We start from the raw sequence: 17,624 nt of genomic DNA, 5'->3' as shown, positions 1-17,624 counted from the left end.
GGATTCCCTACCTCTTTTATGCTGATAATCATGGAATCAGACTCACAGTCAAAACTTTCATTAGATAAAAGTGTCAAACTAGGCCAGCATGGTAGCACATGCCTTTAAGACCAGCATTTGGGAGGCAGAGGCAGGAGGATCTTTGATTTGATTTACACAGTGACTTTTAGGCCAACCAGGGTTATTCAGCCAGGGCTACACAGGCACTGTCTTGCTGAGGACACCACCTGTGTTGGTGTGCCCTAGCATGCACGTACAAAGCCCTGGGTTCAATCCCCGGTACCTTATAAACTGGGTGCACTGGTGCATGCCTATTCTCTCAGAACTTGAAGGGGGGACCAAAAATTCAGTGTTCTCCTCAGTTCAAGGCTAGTCTGGGATACGTGAGATCTTGCCTTGAAAAATAGATATATTATTAGCCTGTATCTCACTCATTTGCATCCCTGGCTGTTTCCTCTAGGTGGAGCCATTGGGATTGACTTTCCATTTAAGGGAGTCTTGTCAACTTTGGGGTTTTTGTGGGTTTCATCTTCGTCTAATCTGTCTGTCTGTCTGTCAGTCTGTCTGTCTGTCTGTCTGAGACAGGCCTATCTACTCTGTAGCCTAAACTGGACTCTAGAGCTGTGGATTACAGGCAGGAGTCCAACTTTAACCTGGCAACATCATTTCCAAAGAGAATGTCTTTGCTTAGATCTACTTGGATTATTTTGAAAAGGAATCCGATAGACACAGATTTTGGCGGGGGGGACCCTACCCTCCAATCCTCTGCCTTGCCTGCTCTCCCTCCAGGGACCCTCAGGAGATCAAGCGGACAGCCACACACCTCTCCTGGCACCCCGATGGCAACAAGAAGCTGGCAGTGGCTTATTCCTGCTTGAACTTCCAGCGGGCCCCCATGGGCATGAGCTATGAGTCCTACGTCTGGGACCTGGGTGAGAAAGAGGTGGTTCTACTGACCAGGGAGGACTGAGGGGCCAGGTCAGAGGCCAGCAAAACTTGGGGAGCCGAGAGTAAAAAACAAGGGGTGTTGTCTGATGTTTTATTCTTTTGGCTTTTTGAGGGGCCCACAACCCAGCTCCCAAATAAACCACACCCAGGGGCTTATTCTTAGCTATGAATGCCCAGCCAGCCTTAGCTTGGCTTGTTTCTTGCCAGCTTTTCTTAAATGATCCTGACTACCTTATGGCTTGCTGGGTGGCCCCCAGTGTCCTCCTCTCCTTATTCTTTTGCTCCTTCCTCTTCCTTCTCTTCCTATTTATTCTCTCTGCCTGCCAGCCTGCCTGTCCTTGCTACTCCCTCGCTATTGGCCATTCGGCTCTTTATTTAGGATCATCAGGTGTTTGAGAGAAGCAAAGCAACACAGTTTCATAGAGTTAAACAAATGCAGCATAAATAAAAGAAACACACCTTAAAATAATATTCCCCAACAAAGGGGGTCCAAGACACACTGTCAGGGGGCACCAGGGGCAGGAGGAGGGCTCTTGTCTCTTCTCCATGTGGGAGCAGACAGGCACATCTCCACAGACCCAAACCACACCCAGAAAGTTCCGGTCCACTCTACATTTGCCTTCCGCACCAGGCATGGATTGCACAGCCTTGTGAGTGTTAGGGTTGCTACTCCCCAGCCCAACTCCAGATTGTTAATCTGGGGCTTTAAGACCCAGATCCATTGGGATCCCAGATCCATGGGATCCCCATAGCAAAAGGATTACTACTTGACCAAGTAGGGGCCCAAGCGGAGGGAAACTATCCCGCCTTTCCTGACACTTGCCTTTTATTCATGGCAGATGGTGACAGACCATTCTCTACAGTCAGCAAATGTATAGGCACAACTCAGAACTGGCACCCGCTCCTTTAGGCAGCTCATCGAATTTTGACCGCTGCCCTCACCCAGGTGACTCCATGGAGTTTCAACCCTGGTCCTCCAACCTGGGTGGAGGAAACTGACAGAGTAGATTTTTTGAAAAGAGTAGATATTGTTTGTGGGAGGACACACGTGTCATGGTGCACACGTGGAGGTCAGACGACCACTTTGTGCAGTCATTTCTCTTCCTCCTCCTTTTTCTGGTCTCCGAGGACTGAACTCGGGTCACTGAGGCTTAGGCAGCAAGTACCTTTACCTACTGAGCCATCTCTCCAGCCCCAAGAGTAGACTTTATATAAAACCTCAGTGCCATTAGTCCATGGGCCCAGGGACTTGGAGCTGGCTGAAGCAGCAAAGGAACGAAGAAAAGACAAACACAGACAGACACACTGGAAAGCTGAGGCGGGCGGTCTGGACTCTCGGCTGCAGAAGTCACAGTATTGAGGAAGCACGGTCTTTGTGGTATAGAGCTGAACAGAAACGTGGGGCTATTACACACAGCTGAACAAGGGTACGGGGTTAGCATGTACAGATAAACAAAGAGGTAAGGTCATTGTGTGCAGCCAAACCAAGGAGGCAGGCTTAGGGAATCTCGGTAGGAGCCATCTCCGTAGACGAGCTGTCTTCAGTTTGTAAGCATCTGGCGAGGAGAAAGCTATGGTAGATATTCTCTGCACGCTCTGTCCACACTCATTCTAAGTCAGCTGAGAGAAGTGGTACCATTTCCCTCTGAGCCTCCCCCCTCTCCGCCACATGGGATGGGGGTGAAGTCTTCCTCCCTGGGGTTCTTGGCATGACTGTGCCTGTGTCAACAGCACACACACACACACACACACACACATGCACACACACACTCAGGATTTCACTCACTCAGACTTCCTCCACTCCTTCCGCCTTAGGATAAAAATTTCATTTCATACCAAACCTGGGAAATGGATTAGAGCTGGAATTTTTTTTTTTTTAGATTTATTTATTTTGTATACAGTGTTCTGTCTGCATGTATGCCTGCAGGCCAGAAGAGGGTACCAAATTTCATTACAGATGGTTGTGAGCCACCATGTGGTTGCTGGGAATTGAACTCAGGACCTCTGGAAGAACAATCAGTGCTCTTAACCTCTGAGCCATCTCTCCAGCTCCTAGAGCTGGAATTTAATATACGAACACACATCCAATCCTGATTCTCTCTCCCCAAATAAAGGCACTAGCCAAGATTTAGACCAAAGAGCCCACCGGCTGAACTGGTCGGCCCTGCCCTTTCTCTGTGTTGGCCTAATGGATTTTTTTCCTCCTTCTTTGTTTTAGAAAACCCCAACAGACCTGAAATTGCCCTGAAACCATCTTCTCCTCTCGTCACCCTGGAGTACAACCCTAAGGATTCCCACGTGCTCCTAGGGGGTTGCTACAATGGGCAGATAGGTAAGGAGACCTCCCTGCCCCCACCAGCAACCAGGCAGGATGTCGCTAACCCACAGGCCACCAGGGCACAGCCTGGACTTAGCAGGCGGACCATTCAGGGAAGCTAACACTGCAGTCCCCTGGGAGTCAAGGTTTACTGACACTTTGGTCTAGCCGCCGGTCATGCTCATTCAGGTAAGTCTAACACTAACTAGCAGGCAGTAAGAAGGTTTGAGAAATTATAATTCAGGTCAGGGAGACTGTTGTCTTTAACAAGATCTCAATTAATTGATTTTACCAATAAAGACTTGGGAGCCAAATGCTGGGATGAACGCTTTTTCAGAGAGGAAAAAGCATCATTTTCTCAGTGGAAGCCTCCCGCCTTCTCCTACCAGACTTCTCAGACTGTCCCCTTTTTACTTCCTGTACACCTCTCTATCCATCCTCTTGATTCCCTCTTACTATGGTTTTTTCTTGATAATCCCATGTTCACTTCCTGTCAACTGGTTGAGTGGTTGCTTGCTTCCCCTCTTGACCTACAGCAGGCTTTATTTAATCCTGTTTACAATATTCAAGCAGAAAGCTCTTGGACTAAGGGTGTGTGCTAGGGTCAAGCCACACCACAACTCCAAACAGGTTTTTCCAGTAAATAATGCAATCTCGGGGCTCCCAGTGTGATCAAATATCCCGCAACCGTTGGCTCCATTGGTCAGGGTGCCTGCCCCTAAGCCTGAAGACCTGGGCTGACCTGTGCCGCCCACATGGTGGACGGAGACCAGTTGTCCTTTGGCCTTCACATGTGTGCCACGACACATATGCACCCACTCACGTATACATGCATAATAAATAAATAAATAAGTGTAGGGGTTTTGCTTGGTTGGTTGGTTTTTGGTTTTTCAAGACAAGGTTTCTCTGTGTAGCACGGGTTGTCCTAGTGTTGTTCTTAATTCCCGTTTGTCCTATGGGGTAAAGACGATTACGCAGGGAAAAGACACAGACACGCGGCGGTACCACGTGGTAGGTACACTTTTTAATGGGGAGGGAAAACACACTAGGAAAAGTGAAAGGAAGGGACAAAGGGAAGGGTTAAGAAGGGGAGGGAAGGGGCGAACTCGTGGCTTGTCCTTGCTTTTAACGGAGGATGCAAAGGCTTCTGGGAAATGTGTCCCGCGCTTACCATCCAGAGGGATGTTGGGAGTTGTAGTGTTGCAAGGGAACAACACCTAGAACTTGCTTTGTAGACCAGGCTGGCCTGGAACTCAGAGATTCACCTACCTCTGCCTCCTGGTTGCTGGGACTAAAGGAGTGAGCCATCACTGCCCCAGCAAATCTAGTTTTTGTTGTTGTTGTTTTAAAGCTCAAATAAACTCAAGGTTCAGGGTCGGTCATGGAGGAATGTGAGGGCCATCGTGGAGTCAGTCCCGTCTAGGGAGAGGGGTCTGGAAAATTACGTGGAATGAGCGTGGGCGACGCTGGGTTTGCACATGCCGTCAGAAGCGTCGCCTCCTGTGTTAGCTACAGTTCCTATTGCTGTGATACAGCATCCCAGAGAAGAGAGAGACCAGGGGAGAGAAGGGTAGAAAGATTCCCGAGGGAGCAGTCCATCATGCAGGGGTGGGGGGAGCATGGCAACTGGAGTGAGTTGGTTGGGGAGGAGCTTGCAAAAGGGGCTTCTCATGTGGGCCCACCAGGAAGCAAAGGGTTTGGGCATTAAATAAGACTGTCCCCCACTACAACACACTTCCTCCAGCTAGGTCCCACCTAAACACCTGGGGATGTCTATTTATTTATGGGGGGGGGGGTTCCTTTTCCTAAAGTCCCAATGACGAACCGAGGCACAATCTGGAACATGTATCAGGCTTACTTAAGGATTTCCTACAGGGGTTTGGGTGCTCTGTGCTCTTTCTCCCAACAAGCCCCACCTGGAAAGCTGTTACCCAGCGGGGTGAGAACTTCCCCCGTAGCTTCATAAAGAAAGCCATATGTTTCCCTGCCATATTATCCATTGTCTGAGCCATGAGCACCGCAGCCAAGCTGCTGCCATGACTTATTCAGCAACCCTCCTCGCTCATTATTCATGACCCCTTTCAGCGGCCTTTCATACTGGCTCAGATCAGCTCAGCCCCGGGGGTCCTGCTCCCATAGCAAGGAGACTCCAGCTGTGACATCAGGATCACAGTGCGCATCCTGGAACACTGCTTTATAGAGCAAGTTCGTCTTGAAACGTTTCTGGGCCAGGCCAGGCCAGGGTCAACAGCCTTGGACCTGGGGGCTACTAGGTCAAAACTGATGATGGGCAAGTAAGTATGGTCCTTGGTTTACAAAATCATCTTTCCCAGAAATGGCTCTTAAGTAAGTATGTGGGCCCTTGATGGCCCCCAGGAGGAAGGGTAAGCCAGACACTTCAAGGCAGGAAGCAGGCAGGCTATATCCCTTTGTTGGCAAAGCACAAAGGAGGTTTTTGGGGGGGGGGGGTCACAGCAGAAACCTGAGCGTGCCTGTGAGTTTCCTTTCTTTTTTTCTTTCTTTTTAATTTTATGTGCATTGGTGTTTTGCCTGTATGTATGTCTTTGTAAGGGTGTTGGATCTTCCCGAACTGGAGTTCAGACACTTGTGAGCTGCTGTGCAGGTGCTGGGAATTGAACCCAGGTCCTCTGGAAGAGCAGCCAGTGCTCTTAATCTCTGAGTCATCTCTCCAGCCCTGTTTCTTTTCTTTTTAAAACTTCTTTTAGGAGTTTTTGTTTGTTTGTTTTTTGGGGTGTGTGTGTGTGTGTGTGTTGGGAGGGATGTCAGAGGAGGCCAGAAGAGGGTGTCAGATCCCCTGGAGCTGGATACAGGCATTGTGAGTTGTCCATTGTGGGTTCTAGGCATCAAGATCCATCTCTGCTAGAGCAACAAATGCTCCTAACCACTGGGCCATCTTCCAGCCCTGTCGTTCTTATCATTAAAATGTTGTCCATGTGTGTGTCTCTGTGTGGTTATGCACACCTGTGTGCAGGCACCTGCAGGAGGTCCATGTGTGTTTGTCTCTGTGTGGGTACGCACACCTGCGTGCAGGCACCTGCAGGAGGTCCATGTGTGTGTCTCTGTGTGGGTATGCACACCTGCGTGCAGGCACCTGCAGGAGGTTCATGTGTGTGTCTCTGTGTGGGTACGCACACCTGCGTGCAGGCACCTGCAGGAAGTCAGAGGCACCAAATCCTCTGCAGCAGGAGTTGCAGGGAGTCATGAGCCATCTAATGTGGAAGCTGGGAACAGAACTCTGGTCCTCTGTAAGAACAGCAAACATTCTTAACCAATGAGCCATGTCTCCAAACCTCTTTTCTAACTTTTAATTTACATTTTAAAAATGTGTTATGTTGGAGGGTGTGGTAGTTTGGATATCATTGGCCCCCATAATCTCAGGGAGTGGCACCATTAGGAGGTGTGGCCTTGTTGGAGTAGGTGTGACCTTGTTGGGGGAAGAGTGTCACTGTCGGGAAGACTTTGAGGTTTCTTATGCTCAGAATACTGCCCAGTGTTCAGTTGACTTCCTGTTGCCTGCAAGATGCAGCAGGCTCAGCTCCAGCCCCATGTCTGCCTGCATGCCACCATGCTCCCCACCATGATAATAAGGGACTGAACCTCTGAACTATAAACAGGCCACCCCAGTTCATTGTTTTTTTTTTTACAAGAGTTGCCATGGTCATAGTGTCTCTTCACAGCAATAGAAATCCAACTAAGAGGGATTCATGTATATCACGCATGCCTGTAGAGATCAGAGGACAACTGGATCGAGGTGGTTCTTTACTCCCGTGCGGATCTCAGGGGCTAAACTCAGGTTTTCAGGCTGTAATGGGCTCCTCTCCCTGAGGAGCTGTCCCATAAGCCCTTTGTTTATCACCATTCATTATTAATTCTCTTTAGATTTATTTATTTTGTGGACCATGTGTCTGTCTAGTTAAAAGGTAACGGATCCCCTGGAACTGGATTCACAGATGGTTGTGAGCTCCCAGGTGGGTTCGGGGAATCAAACCCACGTCTTCAGGCTTTGTGATAATACCCTTTGCGCACAGAGCCATCTCTCCAGCCGCCCCTCCGTGAGCTTCTTGCAGCACGGTGTCCATGCAGCAGGGTGCTCTGCTCACATTCTGACCTCAGGGCCTCTGCTTGTGTCTCCCCTGCCTTGGATTCTTTCCTCACCCCCTTTGTTTGACTGGCCCTACCCTCCACCTTAGCTCTCCGCCAACTTCCCCTGCTGATCTTCCCTGACCAGCCCACCTTCTGTACCTCCCATCCCCGCTGCTGCACCAAACCTGGTCCACACCCGGGAGCTTCACCAGGGCGTAGAAAGGTCTCAGAACATGAACACAATGGAATGAATGAATCCTGAACTCCAGGAGTCTCTGCATAGAGTGTGTGGGACTAGTATAGAGCATAGGCTGGTTTGAATGTTTGAATGTAGCCCTGATTCTCAAATTTCAAACTCAGAGAAACAACATTCCTCCAGTTCAGTTCCTTACTGGGGAAGGAGTCCCATCACACACACACACACACACACACACACACACACACACACACACACAACCAACCCCCAAACACAGCTCTCTCCTGAAAGGGAAATGAGAGACAGCTAATTCTAGAGTTAAACTTGAATGACCGTGGTCTGGAAACATGGACAGGTTACACCAGATACTAAGTAACAATGTGACAATGGTTTCCCGAAGTTCTTAGAGGCTCAACGGAAAACCACTAACCACTGTTTTTATCAGAGGCAGTGGCGGAGCCACGGGTGACAGCACAAGTCTGTAAGCCTAGCACTCCTGAGGGACAAACAGGAGACTCAGTAGTTCAAAGCCATCCTTAGCTATAGAGTGAGTCCAGCCTGTCTCAAGGAACCAAAACCAAAGCAAATGAACACCTACCTCCCACTGCCAAATATCAGTGACAATAACAGGATTACAACAGTCCAGGAAGCCTGTTACAGGCCTCACACGCTATCTGATGGCATTTTCTTCTGACTTACTTGTTTATTTTGAGACAAAAATCTCACTATGTAGCCCTGGCTGTCCCGGAACTCACTATGGAGACCAGGCTGACCTCAAACTCAAGAGTTTCAACTCTCCTCAGTCACAGAAAAGCCTTACTGCAGGCTCGGTCGGTTTGCTTTTCTGGGAACTTCAGTTCACAGCTTCCTCTTCTCCCCTGCCAGCCTGCTGGGACACCCGGAAGGGCAGCCTGGTGGCAGAGCTGTCCACCATCGAGTTCAGCCACCGAGACCCAGTGTATGGCACCATCTGGTTGCAGTCAAAGACAGGCACCGAATGCTTCTCAGCATCCACGGATGGGCAGGTACCACCTGGCTGGACCCTGGAGAGGAGAGGAGGGCCCACGAGAAGCATCCAGAGAACAGTGCCTTGCATTCTGCTTTCCCTCGTTGCTTGATTGTGCAACGCCGGGGCTGGAATCCAGGGCTTTGTGCATGGGAGGTGTCCTACACCTGAGCTACATCTCCTGCCCTCTCCTTTTAAAAAAGAAAGGGGGGGGAAGGAAGGAAAGGAGAGGAAGGAAGGAAGGAAGGAAGGAAAGAAAGAAAGAAAGAAAGAAAGAAAGACAACTTGTTTGGGGCAATAGTGTGTGTCAAGGTGCCTGTGTGGGTACCAGAGATCAAACTCAGGTCTTCGGCTTGGAGCAAGCACCTTTACCTGCTGAGCCCTAAATTCTCTCCCTTTAACACTGAATAGTAAACAATTCCAAAGAGGCAAGGGCAGTCTCTGAGATGTCTCCTCTAACCACAGCCTCCCAGCCCCTCCCTCCCTGTGTCAGTTTTCTGTGTCTGCCCTGAGAGATGCTCTCTGTGTAGTCAAACACCCATCTCTCTGTTCTTCCTCCCCATCTTTTTTCTTCTTTCTTTTTTTGTTTGTTTTTGTTTTTTTTTTTGTTGTTTTTTTTTTTGAGACATGGTTTCTCTATGTGGCCCTGGCTGTCCTGAAACTCACTCTGTAGACCAAGCTGGTCTTGAACTCAAGAGATCCACCTGCCTCTGCCTCCCGAGCGCTGGAATTAAAGGTGTGCACCAGCACCACTGCCTGGCCCTCCTCCCCCATCTTGCACACTTTACACCTGTCTGCACCCTGCTGTGTTCCCTGAGCCTCCTCAGCAGCCCCTTCAAATTTTATGAAGCGTGATTCTGTGCCCGACGACTGCTTAGTGTAGGTTTATTGTGATTTGTTTAAGATTTTAAGTCTTGTTAGCGTCAGAAAAGGAATAGTGAGAAGTATGTGTTTGTGCCCACATCTTCGTACACGTACACAGGCAAAGCTATAGTATATATTGCTGGCCGTGAGAATGCTAGCCTGTTTTAGTTGTTGTTGGTGGTGATTTTTGTTTTGTTTTTTTAAAATGTATATAGTGTTCTGCCTACATGTATACTTGCAGGTCAGAAGAGGGCACCAGATTTCATTACAGATGATTGCAAGCTACCATGTGGTTGCTGGGAACTGAACTCAGGACCTCTGGGAGAGCAGCCAGTGCTCTTAACCTCTGAGCTGTCTCTCTAGCCCTGCTTTGGTTGTTTTTGTTTTGTTTTGAGATTGGGTCCCATGTAGCCCAGGTTGGCCACAAACTGCTGAGCTTACTGCCTCCACCTCCTGGATGTTGGGATTACAGGCACATATCACCATGCCTGGGTCCCATTTTCATCTTGCTAGATATTGTTATATGGGGGAGGGGGCGGGAACAGGTCTTGTACCGGCGTCTGAATTGAATAGAGTTTGCTTTTGTGTGTCTTAACAAATATGTCTGTCCTCGTTGGCCCCACATCCTTTGAGGCCCTGGATGGGAGGCACAAGTCAGGGTCCTCAAGGTCTCAGTCGCCTTTCCATGCCAGGTCATGTGGTGGGACATCCGTAAGATCAGCGAGCCCACCGAGGTGGTCATCATGGACATCTCCAGAAAGGAACAGCTGGAGAACGCCCTGGGAGCCATCTCCTTGGAGTTCGAGTCTACTTTGGTGGGTGTTTCTTGCTCTGTCTTTCTCATCTTCACTTGTGGGACTGTGGGCTGACCGGGCTGGTGTAGGAGATTAGGGAGGAGGCCCCTTCTGAGTCAGCCTTGCTCCATGTGAAGACTTTACCGATATATTCCAGCAGGGGGCAGCAGAGCACCACCACGAAGACCGCCTCTCTCACTGGTTTGAGATTGGCCTTTCTGAGCAGAGGCAAGCTTTAAAACCAGAAAAGCACAGTTTCAGGGGAAGGTCGCTGGCCAGGAGCAGTAAACACACTGCTTCGACGTCATTTGAGGCCCTAGGCTGGTCGCTTCCCTTCTTCAGGGGAAGAAAGAAGTGTTGGGGAAGGAAGGAGTAGCCCAGGAGCCTGGGAAACCACAGCACAGACAGGGTTGGCAATTCTCAAGTGACAAGAGACGGTATGGAAACCCCAGAAGCAGGGAATGGTGTTACATGCCTGTAATCCCAGCACTTGTGAGCTGGAGGCAGAAAGATTGGGGGTTCAAGGTCATGCATAGCAAATTTGAGGTCCTGTTTTTTTTTTTTTAAAAAAAAAAGGCAAAACAACAACAAAACAGAAACAAGAGGCTGGCGAAGAGGGTTCTGTGGGTAAAGGCATTTAATGCACAAACCTGAGGGCCCAAGTTCAATTCCTGGATCCCGCTACGGAAGGAAACCGACTCCTGGATGTTGTTCTCTGACCTCTATGTATACATAGGATGTCATGGTACGCACGTTCACACATGCCCCTCCCCCACATACATCTTGATGATGATGATAAATACAAATTTAAAAACTCGCCAGGTGCTGGAGAGATGGCTCAGCGGTTAAGATCACTGACTGATCTTCCAGAGGACCCGGGTTCAATTCCCAGCACGCACATGGCAACTCACAGCTGCCTGTAAATCCAGTTCCTAGGCAAACTGACACCTTCACACCATTGCACATAAAATAAAGTCAAATAAATCATAAAAAATAAAAAGTATAAAAACTCACTAGGTGGTGGTGGTGGCACACACCTTTCATCTCAGCACCGAGGAGGCAGAGGCAGGTGGATCTCTGTGAGTTCGAGCCAGCCTGATCTACAGAGCAAGTTCCAGGACAGTCAAGGCTACACAGAGAAAAAATAATACTAAATAATAATACTAAAAAAAATAAAATAAAAACTCAAAGTTGAAGCCAGAAGCAGAAGAATCTTTGAAAATTTGAGAGTTCTAGGTCAGCCAGAAGTACACAATAAGACCATGTCTCAAACATACAAAACCTAAAACCAATAAAATAAAAGCACAAAGCTTGAAGTTTAACAGAGCAGTCGTGAGAATGAACACTCAATAAATAAGGCAGGAAAACCACGTTTCCAGGTGGTTGTTGGCGTGGACTGGTTCCTCCTCTACATCTTGCTGAGGTTCAGGTTTGTTGTCCCCCCACCTGTGCCTTGGGGGTGTCACTGTTTGCTTAGGCTCCTGTCACATCACTCCTAGGACCTTGTGTGGCTCTCACACCTGCCCTGGGGATCCTCAGACACTGGCCAGAGCTCAAGGCTGGGGTGATAAGGCGGAAGGCAAACCTACTGCCCTGCACCATGGCATAGGAAGAGGCCCTGAACTCAGAGCCTGTCTGGGAGGGTTCAGTAAGACACTGTGTCCCAAAGCTGGGATTTCTAGGCCACATGCTATGTGCAATGTCCCCTCTTCTCCATGCTCGTCCCTGAGTACGCAGCCTTTGCCAGACAAGGGCAGCCGCCATGCTCCTTTGAGATCTTGATTTTATCCCCGCTTCCCCATAGTCAAGAGGACTCTTGGTGACAGTAAACCGAGTGACCTGGCACATGGTAAAGCTGGAACCTGAGCCCCCCAGCTCTGATCCTATCTCCATCCCAATGTCACGTCTGAGGCAAACAGGCTGGGTGGCTTGTACCTAGCCACTTACAGGTGCCCTGTAGCTGGCTTACTAACTTGCTTTTCAGAACCCCCCAAATTTGGTCTTTTTATCCGATGCCCAACTTAGTAGCTTAGTTTGTTCTCTCTCTCTCTCTCTTCTCTCTTTTCTTCTCTCTCTCTCTCTCTCTCTCTCTCTCTCTCTTCTCTCCTCCTCCTCCTCCTCCTCCTCCTCCTCTTCTTCTTCTCTCTCTCTCTCTCTCTCTCTCTCTCTCTCCCTCTCCCTCTCTCTCTCTGACTCTCCTGATTACTGAACCTGGGCTCAACATTTTAACACTAAGCCATCTTCTATTCTACGCATGTTTTAAAATTCTTTGTAAAAACTCATAAAATTACCACCTACACTCTCGCCCCCTACACCCCCGACTCTTTCAAGACAGGGTTTCTCTGTGTAGCCCTGGCTGGCCTTGAACTCAGAGATTCACCTACTTCTGCCTCCTGAGTGCAGGGATTAAAAGCGGGTGCCACCACTGCCAGCTCCTCCTCTCTTAACTCTTTATTATTCTTCATTTATTTTAAAGATTCATTTTTGTGTGTGAGTTTTCTGCCTGCATTTGTGTGTGCCACATACAAATCTCATACCTGAAGAGGGTACCCCGAAACTAGTGTCATAGATGTTTGTGAGCCACCGTGTCCATGCCAGAAGTCGAACTTGGGTCTTTTGCAAGAGCAACAAGGGCTCTTAACTGCTGAGCCATCACTCCAACCCCTCTTAACTAGTTATTTTGGACAAGTCCCTTGTATTCCAGGCTTGACTTGAATCTACTATTTTGCCATAAACAACCTTGAACTTAAAGAAGAGAGTGAGATATTACATTTTAAGTATTTATTTTTGGTGGGAGTCGTTCTTGTGAATGCCTGAGGACAACCTGTGGGAGGCAGTTCTCCCCTTTACCGCGTGAGGGGATGAACTCAAGGTGTCCAGTTTGACAGTTAGGGCATTGAGCCATCTCCCAGACCCATGACCTTGAACTTGTGATACCCCTGCCTCCACCACTTAGTGCCGGGTTACAGGTGAGCCCCCCCAGGTGTGGTCTGGTTTGTCCACCTTGAAAGGCCAATCCGGTGTGCCCCACAGGTGTGGTCTGGTTTATCCACCTTGAAAGGCCAATCCGGTGTGCCCCATCCAGTGTCATACAGCCCATCCCCACCATGGACTCCAGAATTTCCCCATCTCTCAAAGCTGAAGTTCTTTATCAAGATATGACATTTTATTTACCATTGGGACAGAACAGACAGAGCCTGGGTGGGCAGGAGCCCTGCCTCCTATGTTACTGATAAATATGATTGTACTTCCTTGTAGCTGTTTGGGTTCTGCTGACTCACCTTTAACATGGCTCGTCCTCAAAGGAGTTGGTATTTTTTTTTAATTTCTGGTGAAGCTGGGCTTGGTGGTTTATGCCTTAATCCCAGCACAGGCAGGCAGATTCCTGGGAGTTCAAGGCTATTCTGGTCTACACAGCAAGTTCTGGGACAGCTAGGGCTGTACAGTGAGGCCCTATTCCAAAAAAAAAAAAGAAAAAGAAAAAGAAAAAGAAAGAGGAAGGAAGGAAGGAAGGAAGGGGGAAAAAAATCCCATCAAGCCTCTTTACCTAGCACTCATTCTGATTTTTCAAATGTTCAATGAAGCATATGATTTCTTCCCCAATAACTAATAACTCTCCTGCCAGGACAAACACAAAACAAAACTGAAACCCCGTGCCTGTGAGAACAACAGCTCCCCACTTCCTTCTCCCTAAGACCTCATCACTCTTTCTACCTCGATGGCCTGGCCTACTATGGGGACATGGAAGGAGAAGGGTCATACAGCAATTGTCTGCCTGCCTTCTTTTCTTCCTCCCTCCCTCCTTTCCCCCTCCCCTCCCCTCCCCTCTCCTTTCCCCCTCCCCTCCCCTCCCCTCCCCTCTCCTTTCCCCCTCCCCTCCCCTCCCCTCTCCTTTCCTTTTCCTTTTTTAAAGCAGGGTCTCATTTAGTCCAGGCTGGCCTCAAGCTAAGTATTTGGGGGTAACCTGAAACTTCTGCTCTGCCTCCCCTCCTGACTGCAGAATTGCAGGAATGCACCACACGCCCACTGTGCAAGGTTGGAACTGGGGTTCCACGCCTGCCAGCCAACCTCCCTACCAACTGAGCTGCTTTCCTGGCCCTTTTCTTATTTTGTTTTTAATTTTATTTTTACAAGTTCACTTTAACTTTCTCTGTGAGTGAGTGTGTCTGTGTCTGTGTGTCTGTGCTTGCACACGCACCCATGCCCTGGTGCACGTATGTGTAATGTACCTGTGGAATTAGGGCTCAGAGACAACTTAGCTTGCAGGAGCTGGTTCTCTCCTTGCACTGATGGTCCTGGGCACCAAGCTCAGGCTGGCAGGTTTGGCAGCGAATGCTGTTGGTCACATCTCCGGTCCCTGATTGGTTGGTTGTTTTGTTTGTTTGTTTGTTTGTTTGGAGACAGAACTTTACCCCCAAATGATCCCAGGCAAGTTTCCAGGCTTGGTGGGAGGGAGGAGGCACCCTGAACAGAAAGACAGCTCCTGGAGTTCACAGACGGAGGTGGGGGACTTGCATCACTGACCACTTGGTGGCTTTCTGAGTGATGTCTGGCACCTGTCTGAGTTCACAGTGATATCCAGAGTAGACAATGTCCCTGTGGTGTCAGAGAAGGCTTCTGCATGATCAGAGCCACGCTGTGTCCATGCTGGGCCTTCTTCATTCTACACATAAACAAATATCCAAAATCCTTACAACAGAATGCTTAGTGGGACTGGGGAGGTGGCTTCATGGCAACCTACTATCCTTTAACTCCAGTGCTGGGGGGAAACGGAGACAGGAGAGAGACTGGGGCCTTCTGGCTGCCAGCCCATCTATAAAACAAGAACTCTAAGTTCAGTGAGAGACCCTGCCTCAAAAGAATGAGAGAGAGAGAGAGAGAGAGAGAGAGAGAGAGAGAGCCAAAGCTTCCTTTGGACTCTTTATGCCTACACACACAAAAGCACTTTCAACACACACATATTCTCTCTCTCTCTCTCTCTCTCTCTCTCTCTCTCTCGTGCATTGATGCCTGTGGAGGGGCCTCCTAATGACCCTCTAGAGACCAGACGAGCCAAGGAAGCCCTTATTAAGCCAGGAATAGTCCCGAAGAGGCTGGGAAGCGGGATGGGACTCAGCCTGAACAGAGCTGAAACAGGCAGCAGGTCACGTGGGTCCAGCCTAGAGCCCATGTCTCATAACACCTTTGTCTTTTGTTTGTCCCCTCCACAGCCAACCAAGTTCATGGTGGGCACTGAGCAGGGCATCGTTATCTCCTGCAACCGCAAGGCCAAGACAGCAGCCGAGAAGATCGTTTGTACTTTCTCAGGCCACCACGGCCCCATCTACGCCCTCCAGAGGAACCCCTTCTACCCAAAGAACTTCTTGACTGTTGGTGACTGGACAGCCCGCATATGGTCTGAGGACAGTCGGGAGTCGTCTATCATGTGGACCAGGTAAGAGAGGGTCACAGAGGAGCAGAGGGGACACAGGGGGCCACTTCAGACACTTGGTATGGTAGCTCGTGCTTGTTATCCCAGCACTCACCCCTGAAGTCCTCCTCTCCTTATTCTCTTGCACCTCTTCCTCGGTTCTCCTTCTATTTATCCTCTCTGCCTGCCAGCCCTGCCTGTCCTTCCTCCTGTCTCGCTATTGGCCATTCAGCTCTTTACTAGACCATCAGGCGTTTTAGACAGGCAAAGAATCACAGCTTCACAGAGTTAAACAAAGCACCATAAACAAAACAACACACCTTAAGATAATATTCCCAACAATTTAACCTCAGCTGTACCTCTTTGGGGGAGGGAGAATGGGTTCAGAAGAAAACTCAGAGAGAGAGAGAGAGAGAGAGAGAGAGAGAGAGAGAGAGAGAGAGAGGAGAGAATTTTAAAAATATTCCACCCGCTTTAATCCACTTTGAGGAATGAATCTTTGTTTGGCCTGGTCAGACGCCACAGTGGATGAAGGTACTTGCTACCAAGCCAGACAGCCTGTGTTTCCTTCCCAGAATCCTCTTAGGGGAAGGAGAAAACTGACCCCTGCAAGTTGTCCTCTGCCCTCCACATGTCTGCCGTGACATGAATGCACCTGCACACATGCAAACACACACATAAAAATATATATCTTTAAAATTATTCAAAGTATTTCCTGTTCACCAAACAAGCTTTTGAAGATCCAAACAAGGACCAGGAGGAAATAGAGCCAACTCCCATCTCAGAATTGTGGACTTTTCTGGGAGTGTCCTTCCTGGGACCCCATGGCGGATCCCAGTTCCAGCAGGTCTGACATAGTGAGAAACACTGAGGTTCAGCCAGCCCATGGGGAACAGCCACACCCCCAGGTCCCTGCAAAGTTCAGCCTGAGACCCACAGATGAGTGAGGCTGGCATTCTAGAGGTCAGGCCCAAGAAAGAACTTCCTGCCCAGAAGGACTCAGAGGCCCTGGGTCCTGGGAGAGCCCCAGTGAGAGGAGCTGTAAGCAGCCTCAGCCCTCCCCGACCACAGGCTCTGACTCCGACCCTGGCTCCTACAGGTACCACATGGCTTACCTCTCTGATGGAGCCTGGAGCCCTGTGAGACCAGCAGTTTTCTTCACTACCAAGATGGATGGGACCCTGGATATCTGGGACCTGGTGTTCAAGCAGTGTGACCCTGCCCTCAGCCTGAAGGTCACATGTCCCCCTCCCACTGGGGTCCTCCCTAGAGGGGTCCAGGGTTGGGGGGCATGTATGTGTGTCTTGTTGCTGCTGCTCCTTGGTAGAGGCACTTGGACAGTGTCTCTCTGGGTAATGTGATTTCTGCCCAGATGCACTCTGGCCTTGGGACCATGGGTTCCTGCAGAAGGGAGGGGCCAGGGGACTTACAGCTGTGCTGATGTTGAAGAATCACCCCAGGGAATTTAACCAGGAGGGAAGGATTAGAGGTGCCAGTCAGTGACAAGGTACTTGCTTTGCCTCCGTCAAGTCTGAGTTCCATGCCAGGACCACAAGAAACAAGTTTATTCCGTAGGTAGGACTCTTTGTCTAGTGTGCACAAGGGCCTGGGTTCTGCCTCTAGCACTGCAGAAACCAGGTAAGGTGGTGCAGCCATAGGATCGGAAGTTCAAGGTCATTCTTGTCTAAGTAGTGAATTCAAGACCAACCTGGGCTGCGTGACTCAAACAGTAAAACAGGGGCGATCTTAAGAGAAAAACATTCTCTGCCCTCCCCAGTGGTGATCCCTATACTCAGACCTCTATACTCAGTTTCTCTGCGGCTCCCCCATCATCCTGTATTAGCAGATTGCAGCTGAGCCCCACTGGCTGGGGCCATGGAAGGCCAGGGAGCGTAGCAATCCACAGCAGGAATAGAGCTAGACCAACAATGAGGCTGGAGACCATGGTCTTGGCATGAACCTCATCCACCGTGGAAGGGTGTATT

General features: G+C 49.4%; 1 protein-coding gene across 1 annotated transcript in view; it reads left to right on the top strand.

Annotated features, from left to right (window-relative positions):
- Dnai2 (dynein axonemal intermediate chain 2) overlaps positions 1-17,624 on the top strand; it is a 54,368-nt gene that overhangs the window by 31,896 nt on the left and 4,848 nt on the right. The window contains exons 6-11 of the mRNA XM_041636174.1: positions 790-932; positions 3,167-3,280; positions 8,451-8,590; positions 10,128-10,250; positions 15,440-15,663; positions 16,739-16,874. Of these exons, the coding sequence (XP_041492108.1) occupies positions 790-932; positions 3,167-3,280; positions 8,451-8,590; positions 10,128-10,250; positions 15,440-15,663; positions 16,739-16,874 (880 nt within the window). The remainder of the gene's footprint in view (positions 1-789; positions 933-3,166; positions 3,281-8,450; positions 8,591-10,127; positions 10,251-15,439; positions 15,664-16,738; positions 16,875-17,624) is intronic.

Source organism: Microtus oregoni, unplaced genomic scaffold, assembly GCF_018167655.1.
Source record: "Microtus oregoni isolate MIOR12 unplaced genomic scaffold, Mior012 000048F_ref0000485, whole genome shotgun sequence".
In the NCBI taxonomy this organism is placed as follows: Eukaryota; Metazoa; Chordata; class Mammalia; order Rodentia; family Cricetidae; genus Microtus; species Microtus oregoni.
Note: the sequence above shows the minus strand (reverse complement) of the source record. Positions and strands in the feature narration are given on the sequence as shown.